Source organism: Melospiza melodia, chromosome 6 (assembly GCF_035770615.1).
Source record: "Melospiza melodia melodia isolate bMelMel2 chromosome 6, bMelMel2.pri, whole genome shotgun sequence".
NCBI classification, from domain to species: domain Eukaryota; kingdom Metazoa; phylum Chordata; class Aves; order Passeriformes; family Passerellidae; genus Melospiza; species Melospiza melodia.
The window spans coordinates 16,727,074-16,744,334 of NC_086199.1; the positions used below are offsets into that span (position 1 = coordinate 16,727,074).

A 17,261-nucleotide genomic window follows, 5' to 3' on the forward strand; every position below is an offset into this window, starting at 1 on the left:
TCTAGCTTTCTCTCAGTTGTTTTAATAGCCCATGGTATAGCAGTACCTCCTGGTGTGGAGTAGTGTCTCATTCTTGGCCACTGGATTTTATGCAGACTGGTTTGGGAAGAGCTTGGGAAGGCAGTAATTCACTTTGAAGAACTGCTGTGGATCTGTCCATGTCTGTCTGGACTCAGGAATTCAAACATTGTCTCCTGTATTAACCACTGGACTGCTGTCTTCCTCAATTACATACATGTGAAGAGCAGAACACTTGATGAGGCAGATGCACTGGAAACATATCAAAGTTTATTAAACCACACATCAACATTTAATAAAATTGCCTAGTGAAAAAAGTTAGTGTTAATTAAAGAATTGGTGAGTATTAAGAGTTGAGAATTTAAAGTTCCTGTTGCTTGGCTGTGAAATCTCACAAAAATAAATTCTATGAAATGTCCAAAGAGTAAGAGTTTATACATCTGGCTCTATATAACTGAGATGTTTTTAGTCCATAATGAGGAGTGGTGTGTTACAAAACAGTGGAAAGCACTTTGTATTATGTGCATTCATAAAGAGATGCTCATTAAAAATGCACTTTTAGTCACCACCTGTTATTTGTTTAATTTGGTGCTTTACTGCAACGCTGTATTATTTTTGTCATCCTTCTTTTCTGAAGCACATTATTCATCACTTTGAACCATATGGCCAGAAATATATTCTGAACATCTGATTTCTGTACTGGCCATTCCCTAAGGAAAAACCCTCGTGTCCATGTTTATGACCAAGCAGCCAAGCCTTTCCTGTCATCTTTTCATGAGCATTTCTTACCTCTTGCATACTAAAGATGCAATTAGGAGACTCACAGCTGTGATATTACAAGGCAGCAAGGGGGTTGCACTTGATTAGACAGAAAAGGCCTCTTTGCTCAAATTCATAAATTAAAAAAACAAGTATTATGGGAACAAGGGAGAGCTTTTTACAGACCCTATGTCTTCCTCTTCCCTTGCTGTTTCCCCATGGCTCCAGGCAGGCATGGCCGGGGGTGGGGTGTGTGCAGAGAGGTGTGCGGTGACCTGGCTGCTGCTTGCTATGGCAGCCTTTGCTCTTTCCTTGCCTGGGGTCATACCCAAGGAGCTCCTCTGGAAAAATTGCACAGAAACCTGTACAAGTTTGATTCCTCTGGATTGGTGTCATAAAAACCAATATAGAGATGCCTGTGGAATTGTTGTAGTTCCTGTTCCTTGTCTGCTCCAAATGTTCTGTAATGTGCAAGCAGAACTGGGGATAAAGAACCCCATTAAATGTGCTGCAGCCCTGCATTTCAGCACTCTGGCTTTATTGACTGAGCATATCTCCTCTGTTTGGAGATAAGGTGTTGGCATGGTGCTGTCTCCCACTTATCTTTTGTGATAGCAGTGTGTCCAGTAATGCTTGCATGAGTTATGCACTCTGAACAGGGCATGTGTACAGTGTACTACAATGAATTTTCCTTTAAATGGAGGGCAAGGGAATGAATAGATGGCAAAGTGTCCTTTTCTTTCAGTCTGGTGTGAAATCTTGTATTTAACATAACTAGTGGGCAGGTTTCATTCTTATTCTTCTGTCCTGAGCACATATCAAAAACCTGCCATACAACCTGGTGTAATCAGCAGTCTGCTCACAGGAGGCCCTAAGTTTGAAACAGCAGGAGTTTTGCGGCTTGGAGCTGAATGATGTTGGCAGAGCTGTTTGAAGAAGTTTGCTTAGTTCCTGCCTGCATTGTGCTGAGCCGATTTCAAAGGGCCTGTTCCCTTTACCTCGTGAGAATGACTTCCAGTCAAAATTCACAAGGAATCATGTATCTACTAGTCTGAAATGCAGCAAATGCTCTTTTTAGTTTCAGTTGTGCCTGTTTTTGTATTGCTGCTTAGAGAGTAACATCAGTGAATACAAATTTAGTTTGGGGGAAATTCTTGTCTTTACTACCGTGTGTTAATCTTCAGTTTAGCAGATCATCTGCATATTTCCACTGTCAAAACAAATTGCTTCGTATGGAGGTTCAAACTAAAATGCCTGATTTTAGCACCCTGTATTTACTGGGTGTGTTAATGTTCTAAAAATACAAACTGTGTTTTCTGAGACTTCAAGGAACAGTGGATTTGGGTACTGCAACTGAGGTGCCAGAGTACCTAGACTTGTGTTAAGATACTGTATTATAACTGCTGGATTTCTCTAATTGCTTCCTTCAGGTAGTAAGCATCTATTTATCCCTTTATCATTTGTGGGAGCTGCATGTTTTCTGAGCAATGTGAAGTAAGACCATTAGTTTGGATGCACAGCTTCAAAATGCAGACTATTACTATAGGTTTGAATTTGTTTTACTGTAACATTCTTTTGGTGAGTGACTGAGCCAGTTCCCATAGAGCTCCAATTTCTGATGGGCCATTCATCACTGAACTAATTCATGGTACTCTGAGACAAACTGGTTTGTCAGAGTAATTTGATGCCTCCACCGAAGTATGTTTAAACAATGATGCAGAGCCATTTTAATAAGTTTTTTGAAAAGCTGCTACTAAACCAGAGGAAGATAGTCCTTATTCCAGCATTTAACATCATTGTCATTCCTGAGTTTGCAGTGGAGCTTGCATGGCTCCTTTTTATGTTTTATAGTGGAACTCCTTGCCAAGGTTTTGTACTTTACTGAGGTGAAGAGTGTAAACACTGTCTTTGTAGATAAAATACTGCTTGTGCTACATTTTTCTGATTGTAGTGTCCCTGAAAATTTCATTGGAAGCTGCTTCTAGGAATCAGACTTCTTCCACACCACCAAGGAGGTTTCAGCATGCTTTGAGTGCTGTTAGGCTTAGATCTGGTACCCAGTAGATACAACAACAATATAAACGTTTTTATAACCTATATCTTCTGAAATACTATTAATCTTTATTTCTACAGACAGTGCAGCCCAGATGTGCTGGATGGGAGGTGTTGCTGTTCTTTGCAGCCTGAGGCTTGAATTTCTCTTGCCTGGAGCATTTTTTTTGGGGGGGTTAGTTACTGTCCCCTCCTCTGCTCCCAGCTCATAAGGTTGTGCTGCTGTTGTTTTGTGATCTGGTTGATAGGGAGCTCCAAGTCACTTGATACTTCATATTGAGTTTCCCTCCATTATGTTGCTTAAATAATAAACCTGAGCTCTGCTGGTGGAGGTAAGGGATATGAGCCACGTGTGAGGCAGCTTGGAAATTGCTGAGAACCATACATGCCTGCCACCTTTGTGTGCCCTTCAAGGACACTGAAAATTAAGTAGTATGATTTAAAAAATGGTACTTGTGATAAAGAAGGGGGTTGGTAGTATGCATAGTTCTACTTTTTCTACCTACAGCCAAGGCATCTCCTTGTGTTTGGGGGCCCTTGCTGACTTTGAGTCTTTTGTGACCATTTTTTAAAGGTTTTCCTCTATAAATACAAGGTCTTGAAAGTTGCTTTTTCTTTCAGCTATAAATGAGACTTTTGTATGAACATATGATAGATTGACATCCTCTCTCAGGAAAATGCTAAACATCACAGCTTAGAAGGAAACTGTATTTTGTTGATATTAAAAAAAAAATCAGTGGTCAGAAGCCTAAAAACTGGCATAGTGGTGTTAGAAGTTACTTCATCTGAAATGTTAGTAATAACACAGTGACACAGCTTATGTCTGTTTCTCTCACAGATAGCATAAGGATAGAATTTTTGGGGATGTAGCAGTATCCTTTACATTTTTTCTCTTATCATGGGTCTTTCCACAGTGTTGTATGCTTTGAGTGTGAGCTGTGACTACTGATCAGTAATGAAGAAGTATAAAATGTGGGGAAAAGTCTTCTCTTAAAACAGTGTCATTACTAACTGAGTTTTCTGATACAGAAACTGCCTGCTAGGGCAGTAGTGAAAGAATGCTTAAACTGAGCTCTGTGGTATGAGGCTGGTGGGGGAGCAAGAAGGGTAAAGCTCTGCTGAGTTAATTAATGTTAACAGTTATGAGTTATCTGCAAGATTTACAGTAGATTACAGAGATTGTATTAAGCAGGGTTAATCAGTCCTTTCAGATACTTAAAGGAGCACTGTTAAGCTCTGGCAGGATTGAAAGTTCTTCTTGAGAGAATGTTTGCATGAGCAAGTATGCATATGTGTGTGAATGCATAGCCTGGATTGCCATTGATAAGGAAATTTTGCCTAGCAGCCACCACACAGGGATATTGGCTATTTCCTGTTCTGTGTGTGGGTGAAATTGTGGCAGCTGTTGGAAGCGACTTTTTCCTTTTGTCTCTTTTTGGTCATAACTCTCTTTTGGTGAAGTATTTCCCCTGCTGTGCAGTAAGGAGATCTTTGCTATCCTGTGATGCTAACTGCTCCTAGAATTGTGGACTCAGTGTGGCTTCATGGCTTTTCAGCATTAATTTTTAATGTCTTTCTCTTGCACATCTGTGAAATAGAATGTGGAAGGTGAGTGGGGTTTGTAAGTGTGTAGGGGGTGAATTCATCATAAAGAAGACTTTGGTAATTGCAGATGTAAAGTCTTGATGTACCACAGCTCCTTGTGCTGTGATTTTCCATATTTGTTCAAAGTGTTCATGTGTTCATTTTTTTTAAAGCAAGTGTTATAGCAACTATTTTTTGGTGTAAATTCTCAGACTTGAGGTAAGTTGGGTAAATGACCTGACCCTGAAAGACTCACGGTACATTTTATCACGTATACAGCGTGTCACAGGGTGGTTTTTCGGCCTTTTAGCGGCCTTTTCAGTGTTGTGTGTTTAGGAAGCCACCTTGTTGCTGCTGTGTGGTGTGGGGCAAGATTCCTGATGCTCCTGCTGTTGAGCTGTGGGGACTCCAAATAATTGAATGTTGGGGGACAGGTGCATACAACAAATGACATGGGGCTTCCAGAAGGATTTTGCTTGTTACTGGTCTGAGCCGTTAGAATAATACCGGAGTAGTAGGCGGGACAAATAGCAGAAACACATATACACAAAACTCAGTGTACGTGTATCCAGATACATGTGTGTATATCCATTTCTTGTTAGAGGACGGTATTTCTGTTACTGTGGGATGCCCAGAAGGCAGGGGCAGCAAGTGAACTTCCGTGAGATGGGGATGGCACAGGAGAGGGCAAGTCCCCCAGTGTCCTGGGATGGATGTCCTGGAGCTGCCCCAGGTCCTCTCCTGGACCCACTTGCTTCGGGTGGATGCTGGGCACTCAGCATCCCGAAGCATCACCGATTTTTACCCTGGCAGCTCCAGGCTGGCAGTTTACGAAGGGATCAGTGCCAGCGAGGGGTCTCGGTGGGCTGGGACTGAGGACGAGCCCCCTGTCGCCTCCCCGCTGGCAGCACGGTGGGTCAGTCAGGGAGGCTGCGCTCGACCCGGCCATTGCCTCTGCTTTGCGCCTGACCTGGCGTGGCCGAGGTGCGGATCGCTGGCAGCAAACTCTGTGAATAGCCCAGTGACAACTGCAAATAACTGTGTTTCCTCTCCGTACGTACCGTACTCCCCTCCGAGGGGGACGCAGAAACTTTCCAGATGGAAAGGTTGTTTGCCTTTGAAAACAAATGAACACAGAAAATCTAGAAAGGGAACGATGAGAGCCCAGTGGCTATTTTGAGGACATGGCTTCCTTTTCCATCCCTCTGGTTTTATTCGCTGCTAGATTCCGTGGTAATCTTCCTTTTCCTCCTTTATTTCTTCTGTTATTCTGTTCTATTTATCTTTTATTTCTTCTTTTCTGTTTCTTCTATTGCAACTCAGTGCTAATGGTAAAACTGATTATCACAGTAAATGTTGGGAGTGTTTTTCTTCCAAAGGGTGCTTGGGTTACCTTGAGAAATTTATTGCAGCTTCTCCACCTGTACAGTGCAAGAAGTGTTGACGGTCTTGAAAATTCTCTGCGTGTTCCCTGCCTGGGGCAATCTGCTAGCTATAAAGAGAAACACCACTGTATGTTTGTGCATGGGAGACCAATCTGACCTGCCTTGAAGCTTCTCCCTTTACTAAACTTAAGAAAAAAAAATTGAGATTGTTGCAGCAGTGGCAAAGCACCTGGCGAGGGATGTGTGGGTGGTCGTTTAACTTGTTAGTAATGGGTAAATTAAATGATAGTGATAATGCAGTGATACACTGAAGTAATGGTGTGCTGGATATAAATTCTGTTTCAGAGTAGTTGGAAAGCTTATAACATTAACCTGCAATAATACCTGTAAGAGGTTTTTTAGGAGTATTTGAGAGGGGCATGCCTGAACTGCAAGGACTCTCTCTGCATTAATGGTACTGAAGTTTTTATTGCCCTTGGTAACTGGTTGGTAATGGAAGTTTGCCTGCAAGAGACCATCAGGCGGTTGTAGCAGAAAGCACCTGACATAATCAGATGTTTAGCAATTATGGACTCTTGTTTCAACTTACAGACCTTCCCAAAAAACCTTCCCCAGTCACCTCATTTGTCCCATAGCACCATACTGTTGGATCAGGCATCCTTGTAGGGTAGAACAGCTTGTTCCCTGTACCCTCTCCTCTTCAGACCAGCTGGAAACTTCCCTCTTCTGTAAATCCAGCATGGGTTTTTGCATGGTCACCTGCAAATGCCTCATGGGCCCCTCTTGCCCAGGCTGCACTCTCTGTTGCAGTTAGATAATAAACTGATGGCTCAGTGACTGTGTGCATGCTTCCTGAAACATTAGTTTGTTGTCCAATACTAGGTTGCATGTAAACTGCCCAAGCACAAGTTTCAAGCTTGTGTGGAGACACATGGTTAAAAATCTTTAAATTAGCTTTTGGAAATTAGTCGGTTTAATTTAAACTTAATTGATTTTTTTTCCCTTCATATTTATAAACATGCTGGGTGGAAAAAGTAGGACAAGTGCTGTCACACCAGTTGCTCAGTTCTCTGACAGGTATTCTTCAAGCGCTGTCACAACCATTTTCTTCACTGGAAGAAAAAAAAATTGATCTGGAAACACTGAGTTTCCTGAGTTGGAGACAAAGATTTTCATGCATTTCAAAGTGATCTTAGCAATAACCTAAATGTTTATTCCATAAAATTCCTGTTGGTCATCACTTTGTGAATACTGTCCATGTATTTGCAGTTTGTCAGTTTCTAGGTGTCATTTTCTGTGTTGCTCCAGTGCTGCCCATTTGTGTCTCTGAAAATGGTTTACCAGTGTAACGTTAATTAAATCTTGTTTGTTCAGGGAGCATTATCCTGGGAAGACCAAGCATGTTTGTGCTTGTTTCTGAGCCTTAAACTGCCTTATATTTGAGCAGCTCTGAGGATGTTTGGATGTAGTGAAGGCAAGGCATGGAGCCTTTTGCTAACAGAAATATTGTTCTCTGTGAGCTCTGACCCCATGGCAGGCAAGATGGCTGAGACAGTGGATGTTACCCAGCATTAGTAAGAGTGGCAGGGTAATGCAGCTTGTTTTGTTTGGTGACTGAGAGGTAGATCAAAGGTTTTTCATGAGTTCCTGCTTCAAACAGGACATAAGATTTTCAGATTGGTAACAGTCAACTTTGATGTTTGCTTTACTTCTATTACCCTTAGTTACTGATAAAATTTGACTCATACATTCACATTATAGTTGTTTGCATCTGTTAGGCCTTCTGTTTGCTACTAAAATATTTTTCATAATACTAGAAATCATGAAATTATCCCATTTTTTGTCCCCTCTCTGCTTTATTAATTTTTCCTAGTTTGACAGATTTGTTTTCATATTTAAACTTCAGCTTTGATTTGGCTTTTCAATATTTTTACTAGAGAAACATCAAAATTATTCCTGTTACACATGCCCCTGTGCCCTCACAGGAGTAACAGTTTCTTTTAGGGTTTTCCCCAAGAAAACACATTCTTTTTAAAGCAATATTCGTACTAATAAATTACAAAAAGTATACGTTTGTGCTACCTAGCTCCTGCTCATTATTTATCTTTGGGAAAGTATTGCTGTAATGTGTAGCTAGTATTCCTACATCTTCCCATCTTTGACTCCTTATTTCCTTTACTTTTGGCTGCTGCTTTTTCAGGAGTTGTGTCATAATTGTCAGTCTGGTGGTTGCCTGCTTCTTTAGAGTCTTGGCACATTTTCAAAGCCTGGACCCCCACTGCAGTGTTGAAGTTGCAATACAGATCTTTAGTTCTGAACCTCTCTAAGTAAGCCTCACAACTTGCCATATTGTTGCCTTGTGTTAATTAAGTTTGGTCTTCTTCATGGCACATAGCAATTGTGTTAGGAAATCCAGTGTATTTTATGTGAACTGGTATCGTGTGCCCAGTTAGGTGTTTGCTGTGGATGTTTCATATAAACACATAAGCCTCCCAAGATTTAGAAATGCTTGTGATAGGAGAAATGGCAAAAACCAGATCTTACACATAGTCTTCCTTAGAGAAGCTTTTATTGTGTTGGTGTTTGTTGCTTGATAACAAGCTGTATTATAATATAATAGTTTTCACTCCAGTGATCAAGGGCAATGGAGCAGAGTTTGTACCTCAGAGCTCTGCATGGCTAATGTGTTTGTGTTTTGGTATCAGGCTTCACTGTTAACCTTAAATACAGTTGCTCAGTTTTAGAGTTTGATGTGGAACTTTTTGATTATCCCAATAAAATATGTCCAGTGTATGGGAAAAACTGACTTCCTTTTAAAACAAGTGAGTGTGTGCTGGGTGCTGAGTTTCAGGGAATCTAGTGGTGCTTTAAGTCTGTTCTGATGGCCTGTGGTGGTTTTTTACTGTGTTAAGGTGAATTTGGTCCTTAGAGACCACTGTAGATTAGCTGGAAGTGTGTTCAACAGATGGGTTGCATTTTAGCTGGTCAGATTTGTAATGTCAAGTGACAAGCCTTTAACACAGAACATTGCATACTCCCTGTTACTGCATAGACCACCTCAGGACAAATCTAAGATGAAATAAAATACAAGTCAAGAGTAATTTGTCAGGACACTATTACAAACATGTGTAGTCACTGGCACATGATTTGAAAAGAGAAGTTGAGGATAAATCAAATAGGCTGTTTATTTGCAGCCAAAGCAGATAAATTAGTCAAAGGTGCTGTTGGCAATAAAAGCAGGAAAACACAGTGCTCCACAATTGGATTTTCTACTCTCTGGGTCAAATCAATATTGCCACTAGCCACAACCACAGGGCTGTATGTTTTATTAACAGAGATTATTCAACCTGGAGTTAGTGAAACTAGGATAAAAAATCCACTGCTAGACATGCCATTGTTCAGAAGTAAATGTACACTTTTGTATTTAGAGTGATTAAAAATAAGATTTGTGTGACTGATGTGTGTTAGTTTCTCCATTATTTATTCCACTAAACTAGAAGTAAAACTTTGTCCTATAAAAGTACCTTTATTTAAGTACACATAGATTTTTTTTTTTTGTGATGTGAACAATGTGCATTGTGAACAATTTCATCTTAAAGCAAAATGTGTTTGTCAGGACTTGTTTTGCTTCCCATGCCCTCTGATATTTGGAGAGATGTAGTTCCTTCCAGCCAGTTCATAAAGCAGTGAGAATGTACATGGTGAATCATATTATAGCCACAGAATCTTATTTTCATTTCCTTCCTCCATTGCTTGTTACTTTCCCCCCCTAACTACTAACTGCTTGTTAGTAGTTTACTGATACTTGGGTATATATAACAAGTTCTTTGTTCCAGGGATGCCTCACTGTTTGTACAGCTCCAGTGGATGAGATTTTGCTCCTGGATGGGACCTCTGCACCCTTGAATACAAATAACAAAACCCGAGCAATGAATTGGGTGGATGGTTATGCCTGGGTCCTTCTGGGTATTTTGAGAGGTTTTATGTGATAGTCTATTATATGCCATCCAAATCTCATATGTGTAATTTTTAAAAATAAAATCTGTTCTTACATGGTGTACTTACACACTGATAACCGTTTTGTCATTTAGTTGGCTGTCTGCACCCTGCACAGACTGAGCACAATTAAGACTAGGTATGATTCCTTCACATTCCCTCCCACTGAGATTCCAGTCTACAATTGTCAGAACGGATTATTTTCAGCAGATGAGGCCACAGTTATTTTAGTGGCTTTTGGGTTTCCACTTGAAGGGTCTTTAGAAATGTGCTTTGTAATTTGCTGGTTTTCAGAAGGAAAAAAAAATCCATTTAAAGACAGCTAATCCTCTAGTCCATCACATAACGAGTACAATTGTTGCAGAGATGAGCAAAGTTCTTAATCAGATTTTGTCATGTATATAATGTGTTGGCAGGGAAACAGTACTGAGTCACATACATGGTGTCATCAGGCCTGCTTGCATGGTAAGATGTACATGAAAAACATGTCAATAAACCATTTGTGTTTCACTTCCTTGTAATTTCTGGCAACAACTTGTTTCATCTTGTCTAATCTTTTGTAAGACCCTGCCATACAGCTCACAGAATCTTGCTGTGATTTCTCTGTCACCATTAATAACTCCTCAGATAATTACAGCAACCCCCCCCAAACTTTATGAAGTTTACATCTGTTGGAAGACAAACATATTTTTTTGTCTAAAATATAATGTCTTTGTAGGCTGAAAATAGCTTTTCATTATTATTTTAATACAAAACTGGGAACTTTGAAAAAAAAAAAACTTAAAAAAGCAACGCTTGTGTCACAAATTGCTGTTTAGAATGTGTTAATTTTAAAGCTTGTTCATTAGCATGTTTGCTCTTCCTTAGAATTCTGATTCCAGAAAAAAATTAGGTTTGATTGTCCCTTGGAGTGCACTTTGCCTGGGAAATGCAGCTCCCAGCCTTTGTGGCAGCATCCAAAGGCCCTTAAAATGTGTAGGGGCAAAGCTGGCACCCCATCCTGCTGCTGGGAGGCGTTGGGCTGGTGCAGATGGCCACTGATTCCTGCTGAGACCTTCTCTGAGGATTGAGTGCTTCACCAAATGTTTCCCACTCCAAGGATGTTTGTGAGATCAGATCCATACTGAGGTTATCAGAGTAAGGTGTTGCCTGTGCTGCACAGATAGGACTCTTCTTTCCTCCCCTGTTGGCCTGAGTTGCAGATAAAATGTAAGCCAGATTCCCTGGCTAGATACTGTTTGCTTTTGCTGGTATAAATAAAGCTGATGATGGTTTTTCCTCATGGGCATTTTAAGTAGGAAAGCACCATTTGGCTCCCAGTCAGCTGGGCAATTAGCATTTTATAGCTAAGCAATATACTTAAATGGAATTGCTTGGCTTGAGCATTGAATTACAATGACTGTTAGACTGCCTCTCTCCTTACATAATTTATTTAGTCCTGCTTCTTGTTTAGGATTCAGGCAGAGGTTAATTTAATTCTGCATGAGAAACTAGTACTTACTCTACATTAATGCTGTGCTGTATGGTAATGCAGGGAAAGGTTTTTTTGTAAAGCTTGTGTTTGCTGGGTCTCTCAGCCATGGAAAGGACAATTTTACCTACTCCTTTCCTAGCAATTCATTCATTGCAAGAGCTGTTGGCACACTTAAATTGGGACTAAAAAAGTGCATCCAAGAATAATACCTTAAGACCATTTTATTCCATGCTGTTGTTGCATGTGTATTTTTAAGAAGCAAATATGTATTGAAGTACAGTATGGGCCATGGAGACTTTGTTCCTACAAAATTACAAGAGGCCCACTTAGCCTGTTACAGGTAAATAGAATGTTTGTATGTGACCATGGAGACTGAGAGGCAGTGGAAGCTCTGCATCTCTGCTGAGGATCTGAGGCAAAGAGCAAACATCCGGTGTGGGTGATCTTGGAGGGATAAGAAGAGGATGTAGAATATGCCTCAGCACTCCAGGAATGATTAGAAACTTTCAGATGGAGGGAATGAATGTGTTTATTCATGCATTTAGTAAGCCTAAATGCTTAATTTGGTGCTTAGAATTTTATCCTTAATCTTGTATGTGTCTTGATTTTTCCTAAGGCCCTTGACTGTCTGAATCAATGTGGAGGAATTTTGGCTTTATTTTGTCTTAAGCTTCTTGTTAAAAAAGTGATTGCAAAGAGCTTGCAAATGTCAGGCAAGTTCATAGCAGGGGGTTAGACACCAGAAGGCTGCTGAGAGAAACAGAGCATTAATATTTGTTTAACCTTAGGATTTCTAGGTAACTCACTGATATTTCTTGGTGTACCAGTCCTAGATGCTTCCAGCAAAGCTTACCTCTGGCTTAGGCAGTGTCCCTCTTGTTCCTGGGGCACCACAATTGTCCCAGCCAGCTTCAGGCTCCATGTCTGTGTGAGCAAGCACAGCAGCAAGCACAGAGGTCTGAACACACAGTGTGACCTTCCTTGAGAAGCCCTCCCTGGCAATACAGGGTCAGGTAACTGATTGCTCAAACCTTTGTGGGCTTTATCTAATGAGTTTGGGTGCCTGGCTCAAGGAGTGTAAGACTTGGCTGCTGATCCTTATATTTTGTGATCGTGGTGTTGGATGTGCTACCTAGAAGTCTCCATTCTTGCAACCGTTACTGCTGTCAAAAGACATTGGACAAATCTCCTCAAGCTTAAAATATCCTGTTCTTTGGGTGAGGAGCATTTCAGAAACCTACAGGCACTGCACTGAGCACTGACAGGGCTTTGTTTTGATTCCTTAAATAACCCTTCTGATACCAACATTATTTTCTCACAAACCGTAGTCTGAGGGAGGTGGTTGCTGACTTGGAGTAGCTGGCTTCTGAGTTGGTTAAGCTGTAAACCTGGCAACTCAGTTTCTAATGGTTTTAATAATCTGGGACATTTTTACCATGTGTTGTTGTAACCTTTACTGTTTTAACCAAGCTTTAGTTGTGCTGTAAAAATGATTACAAGGCCTCTCAGTGGAGGAATTAGATTTTTTTGCTTGTACTGTTGCTCTCCAGGTTGCTCTGGATTGCTGTAGGCTATTTAAAATGCTTGAAAACCCTGCTTCTCTCTCCAGCAGCTCCTGCCTGGATGTGTTGCCCCTAGCCATGCTGGTTGCCTGAGGCAGAAGGATTTGCACACACCATTTATGCCTCTGCTGCAGTCTTACAGCTGTGTTTGATTTCAAGCATAAGATTTATATGTAATACAATAATACAGCTTGCTGCCTCTGTGGGGGAATGGGCCATTTTATCTACTGTTTCTTTTTTTGTCCAGGTTAAGCCAATGCCCAGAGTAGCTGTACCCTGGGAGATGGTTGGGTCCACAGGGCCCTTTGACTCTTAGTGCCAGCTCACAGGCTGGAAACAGCCCAGCTCCCTGCCTGAAGCCAGAGTTTGAATTCATGGGGTCTTCAAGGAGGAATTATAAGATCTGAGGGGAGCTGAGAGGCCAGGCTGAGGCACAGCGTTTTACTTGTGTAAAATGTTTTTATTGTGTAATAATCTGTGTTATCACTGCTTCAGAGAAGGAAAACAAGAAAACATTGATAAATTATAGAAGTTGAAGAATTCCTGATGTGCTTTTAGGTGAGGAGGATGTTAGTTCTATTTCCAGATGTGGGATCTTGGGCAATCAATCTGACACGTGGTCACATCATCTTTGTCAGTCACTGAGTGTCAGCTGAGCTTCACTGACTTTCTGGGGTTTCAATCTGGACAAAATCTGAGTTAAATTCATCAGTGTGGAGCTTTCCCTTGGCGTGTTTTATCTCATGCTTGTGATTGTGTGAGTGGATGGTTCACTGGTACATTGGTTCACAGATGGTAATTTATTAAATTGAAGTAACTCTTTCTCTGACTTGCTTTCCTGAGCTTGAAAATAGACAGCAGGGGCATTGCCTTCCTGTATAAAGTGCTGAGCTCTGCTGGTGAGCTGCACTGTAAGTCAGGTGTTATCATCACAAGCACTAATCTGAAGGCAAAAGCTTTTAGAATAATACAGATAATTATCTGTTTAAATATTTTACTTTAAAAATAAATGGGTCAGAGTGTCATGTCTTGCAACAATCAGAATCTTTCAATCTGAATTAACAAATCACTCTTCCAGGCTTGGGGCCATTTCAGCTTCTATTCAATGACTGTCAGATTCTTGCCAGAAGATACTGAGCTCAGACAATTATGAGAGAGTTCAGTCATGGTTGTGTTGGGTGGTATACTCAAATAATTTTGCAGGAGGAGCTCATGGGAATGTTGACAGCATAAAGGTTAGCAGCAATGTCTTTAGTGTCTGCCAGTTAAAAAGCTAGAGATCTGATGGTTACACAAAGACAACGCAAATTCCTTATGCATTCCTGCCTCAGTGCTGCTCCACGTGCTGGGTGACTGGAAGCAGAATTCTTTCTCCTCTTTTTTGCCATGGAAATTGCTGGTTAAAGCTCAATACTTCAGTATATGCAAAGTCTGATTTTTTTTTTTTTTTTGTTTAAAGCCTCAGTGCTGTGCTGTGTTGTCATGGCACATGTTGCAGTCCAGCCATGTGCTCTTACATCCAATAGATTTTGCATCTGTTACAGTAAACAAACTTTGTTTAATGTGTCTCAGATGCCCAAAATAGAAAATGTATTTGGCTAATGAGTCAGCCAATGTTTGGTCTGCAGTAGCCAAGCTTCACATTACATAAAGGACTAGAGAATCTTTTTCCTTAACAGCTCCAGAAATCCTATTAGCTGTGACACAGATATTTCTATTTTATCCAACAAGAAATGTGTTTTGGTATGGATCAGAAGAAAAAAAATGAAATGTGTTCTGTCAAAACATTTTTTTTAAATATGCACTCTGATTGCTTATCAAAGGCTGCAGGCTCTCTGAATTATTTCCTCCTTCAATCAGGCTTAATTTTGCTCCTGTGGCATAAGTTTAAAAGCAGAGAAATAACAATGGGTAGCTGGGAGGGGAAGTGTCAGGGTGAATGGGTGATTGTTTCAGGAAGTGTGTTACTTTGCTGCGCTGTGGTGCTTTTTCCCCTGGTCTGAATGCTTTGCAAGTATCAATGCTGTGCCCTTCCAGTGGCTTGGGGGTAGTCTGGGAAGTGGAGACAAGCCGGAAAAAGGCACCTGCCAAACATTTGGTTGAGTTGTATCTGTGAACTTTTGTTTCCTGAATCTCAGCACAGTGTTTCAGTCATACAACTGTTTTCCTTCCCGTCTTTTTATGTGAAATAAAAACCCACCTGCAAAATGTTTTATCCAGATCATCACAAGTGGGGGTGCTGGAAACTGCAAGTCAAAGCTGACAACTGTACTGCTCTGCTCTTGGTTTCTGGGCTGCATGGCTGGTTGTATTACTGTACAGAATCCCCTTTGCAATGTATTTATTTGAGCAGCTTCAGACATTGTACCTGCCCCAGGGCTTTTGGCCTTTCTTCCCCCTTAAACCATTCTGTGATTTCAGAGCAGCTTCAGACAAATGCTCATTCAGATGTTCAACCTGATGTACATCTCCCTTCTGTCATCTCCCCCAAAATAAAATGACCCTTAATTATGTAATGAACATAATTTAATTCTGTTTTACTCCTGATTAAAAACAATGCAAATAAATCTAGAACTTTATATCCAGCTTCTCTGGGCAGTGCCAGATGCCTGGTCGAGTGCTTTTCCCTACACCCACTTCCCCAGCCCATCCTTGAATTTTCAGACCCATGAAATAATGTGACCAATTATTTGAGTTACTCAGACTTCACAGAGTGGCTTAGGTATGTTTGAACCAGCTGCATTTATATCCCTGAACCATGGCAGCAGCTGTATGTTGCACATCAGATGAATACAGGTCATGCCTGGGGTAAAGGCATGAATGATTGGTGTGCCTGGCATGGTCATGCATTTATCCTGATTAGTGCCATGGGACCCTTTAAGTTCCACATTAGCCATTGTTAAAAGAAGTGATTAGTGTATGTTAGCTCTGCAACCTGATGCTATCTTCAAATAGTGATTCCTCTCTCAAGTGGGGCTTCCTCTTGTGACCTTTGACCTAGCAGTATGTTAAAAGCTTTGTAACTGATGGAGCTTTGTATTCTTTGTGGTGGAATTGATTTGGATTCCTTCACACTGAACTTTGTCTGTTGTTCTCTTTTGTTTAGGAGGTCCTTCAGCAGCTGATTGTAATGAATTTACCAAATGTTTTAATGATTGGCAAAGATCCTCTTTCTGGTGAGTAGTTCATTGGGTTCTCCATCCTCCTCCTCTGTACTACTAAATAAAGTCTGTAATTTTTTTTGTCTTCTTAAACAATTCTGTAATTCTGTTCTAACTAGGTAGGAAAACACTTTAAAGAGTGCAGCCCTTAACACTAAACTATGTCCCTAAGCACCACAAATGTGTCTTTCAAATACTTCCAGAGATGGTGATTCAACCACTTCCCCAGGCATCCTGTTCCAATCCTTGACCACTGTTTCAGTTAGGAATTTTTCCTAGTATCCATAAAAGTATTCTTAAGCCTCCCCTGGTGTAACTTGAGGCCGTTTCCTCTTGACTTATTGCTTGCCATGTGGGCAAAGAAACCAACCCCCACCTTGCTACAACATCCTTTCAGGTAGTTGTAGAGAGCAATAAAGTCCCCCAGAGCTTCCTTTTCTCCAGACTAAATACCCCCAGCTCCCTCAGCAGCTCTGTGTCAGACTAATGCTCCAGGCCCTTTCCCAGCTCCCAGCCCCTCTCTGGACACACTTCAGCACCTCAATGTCTCTCTTGTGCTGAGGGGCCCAGAACTGAGCACAGGATTTGAGGTGTGACCTCAGCAGGGCCAAGGTGGTGCCCTGGTCTGTGCCTTGGTCCTGCTGGCCACACCATTGCTGACACAGGCCAGGATGCCATTGGCCTTCTTGGGCACAGCTGGCTCCTGTTCAGCTGCTGTCAGAGGGCACCCCCAGGTCCTTTTGCACAGGGCCACTTTCTAACCACTGTGTCCCCAGCCTGTAGCGATGCCTGGGATTGCTGTTGATCCAAGGGCAGGACCTTTTTACTGCTTGGAACCTCGTACCACTGCCTCAGCCCATGGATCCAGCCTGTCCAGATCCCTCTGCAGAGCCTTCCTGCCCTCCAGCAGATCAACACTCCCACCCAATTTGGTGTCATCTGCAAACTGACTGATGGTGCCCTTGATCCCCTTGTCCAGATCATTGATAAAGACATTGAACAGGGCTGGCCTCAGTACTGGGCACTGGGGAACCCCACCTGTGACTGGCCACCAGCTGGATTTAACTGTTTGGACTGAGAGTTGCTCCTAAGGGACTCTGGCAACCAGTCTCCTAAACAGGCCATAATACAAACATGACTTTTAATAAACTGTATGTATTTGTAGGCAAACTGCAAGTATTTGAGCATCTCTGAATCTCACAACTTCATGTATCTAGGATGTAACACTGAGGTATTTATATACCTGTACATATAAATATACATGTGTATT

The 17,261-nt window shown here is 41.4% G+C and overlaps 1 protein-coding gene across 4 annotated transcripts in view; it reads left to right on the plus strand.

Moving 5' to 3' along the window:
* Positions 1–17,261, plus strand: part of CCDC88C (coiled-coil domain containing 88C) — a 95,650-nt gene that overhangs the window by 21,736 nt on the left and 56,653 nt on the right. For all 4 annotated transcript variants that reach the window (XM_063160104.1, XM_063160106.1, XM_063160105.1 and 1 more), the window contains exon 4: positions 15,937–16,006. In XM_063160104.1, coding sequence (XP_063016174.1) covers positions 15,937–16,006 — 70 coding nt within the window. The remainder of the gene's footprint in view (positions 1–15,936; positions 16,007–17,261) is intronic.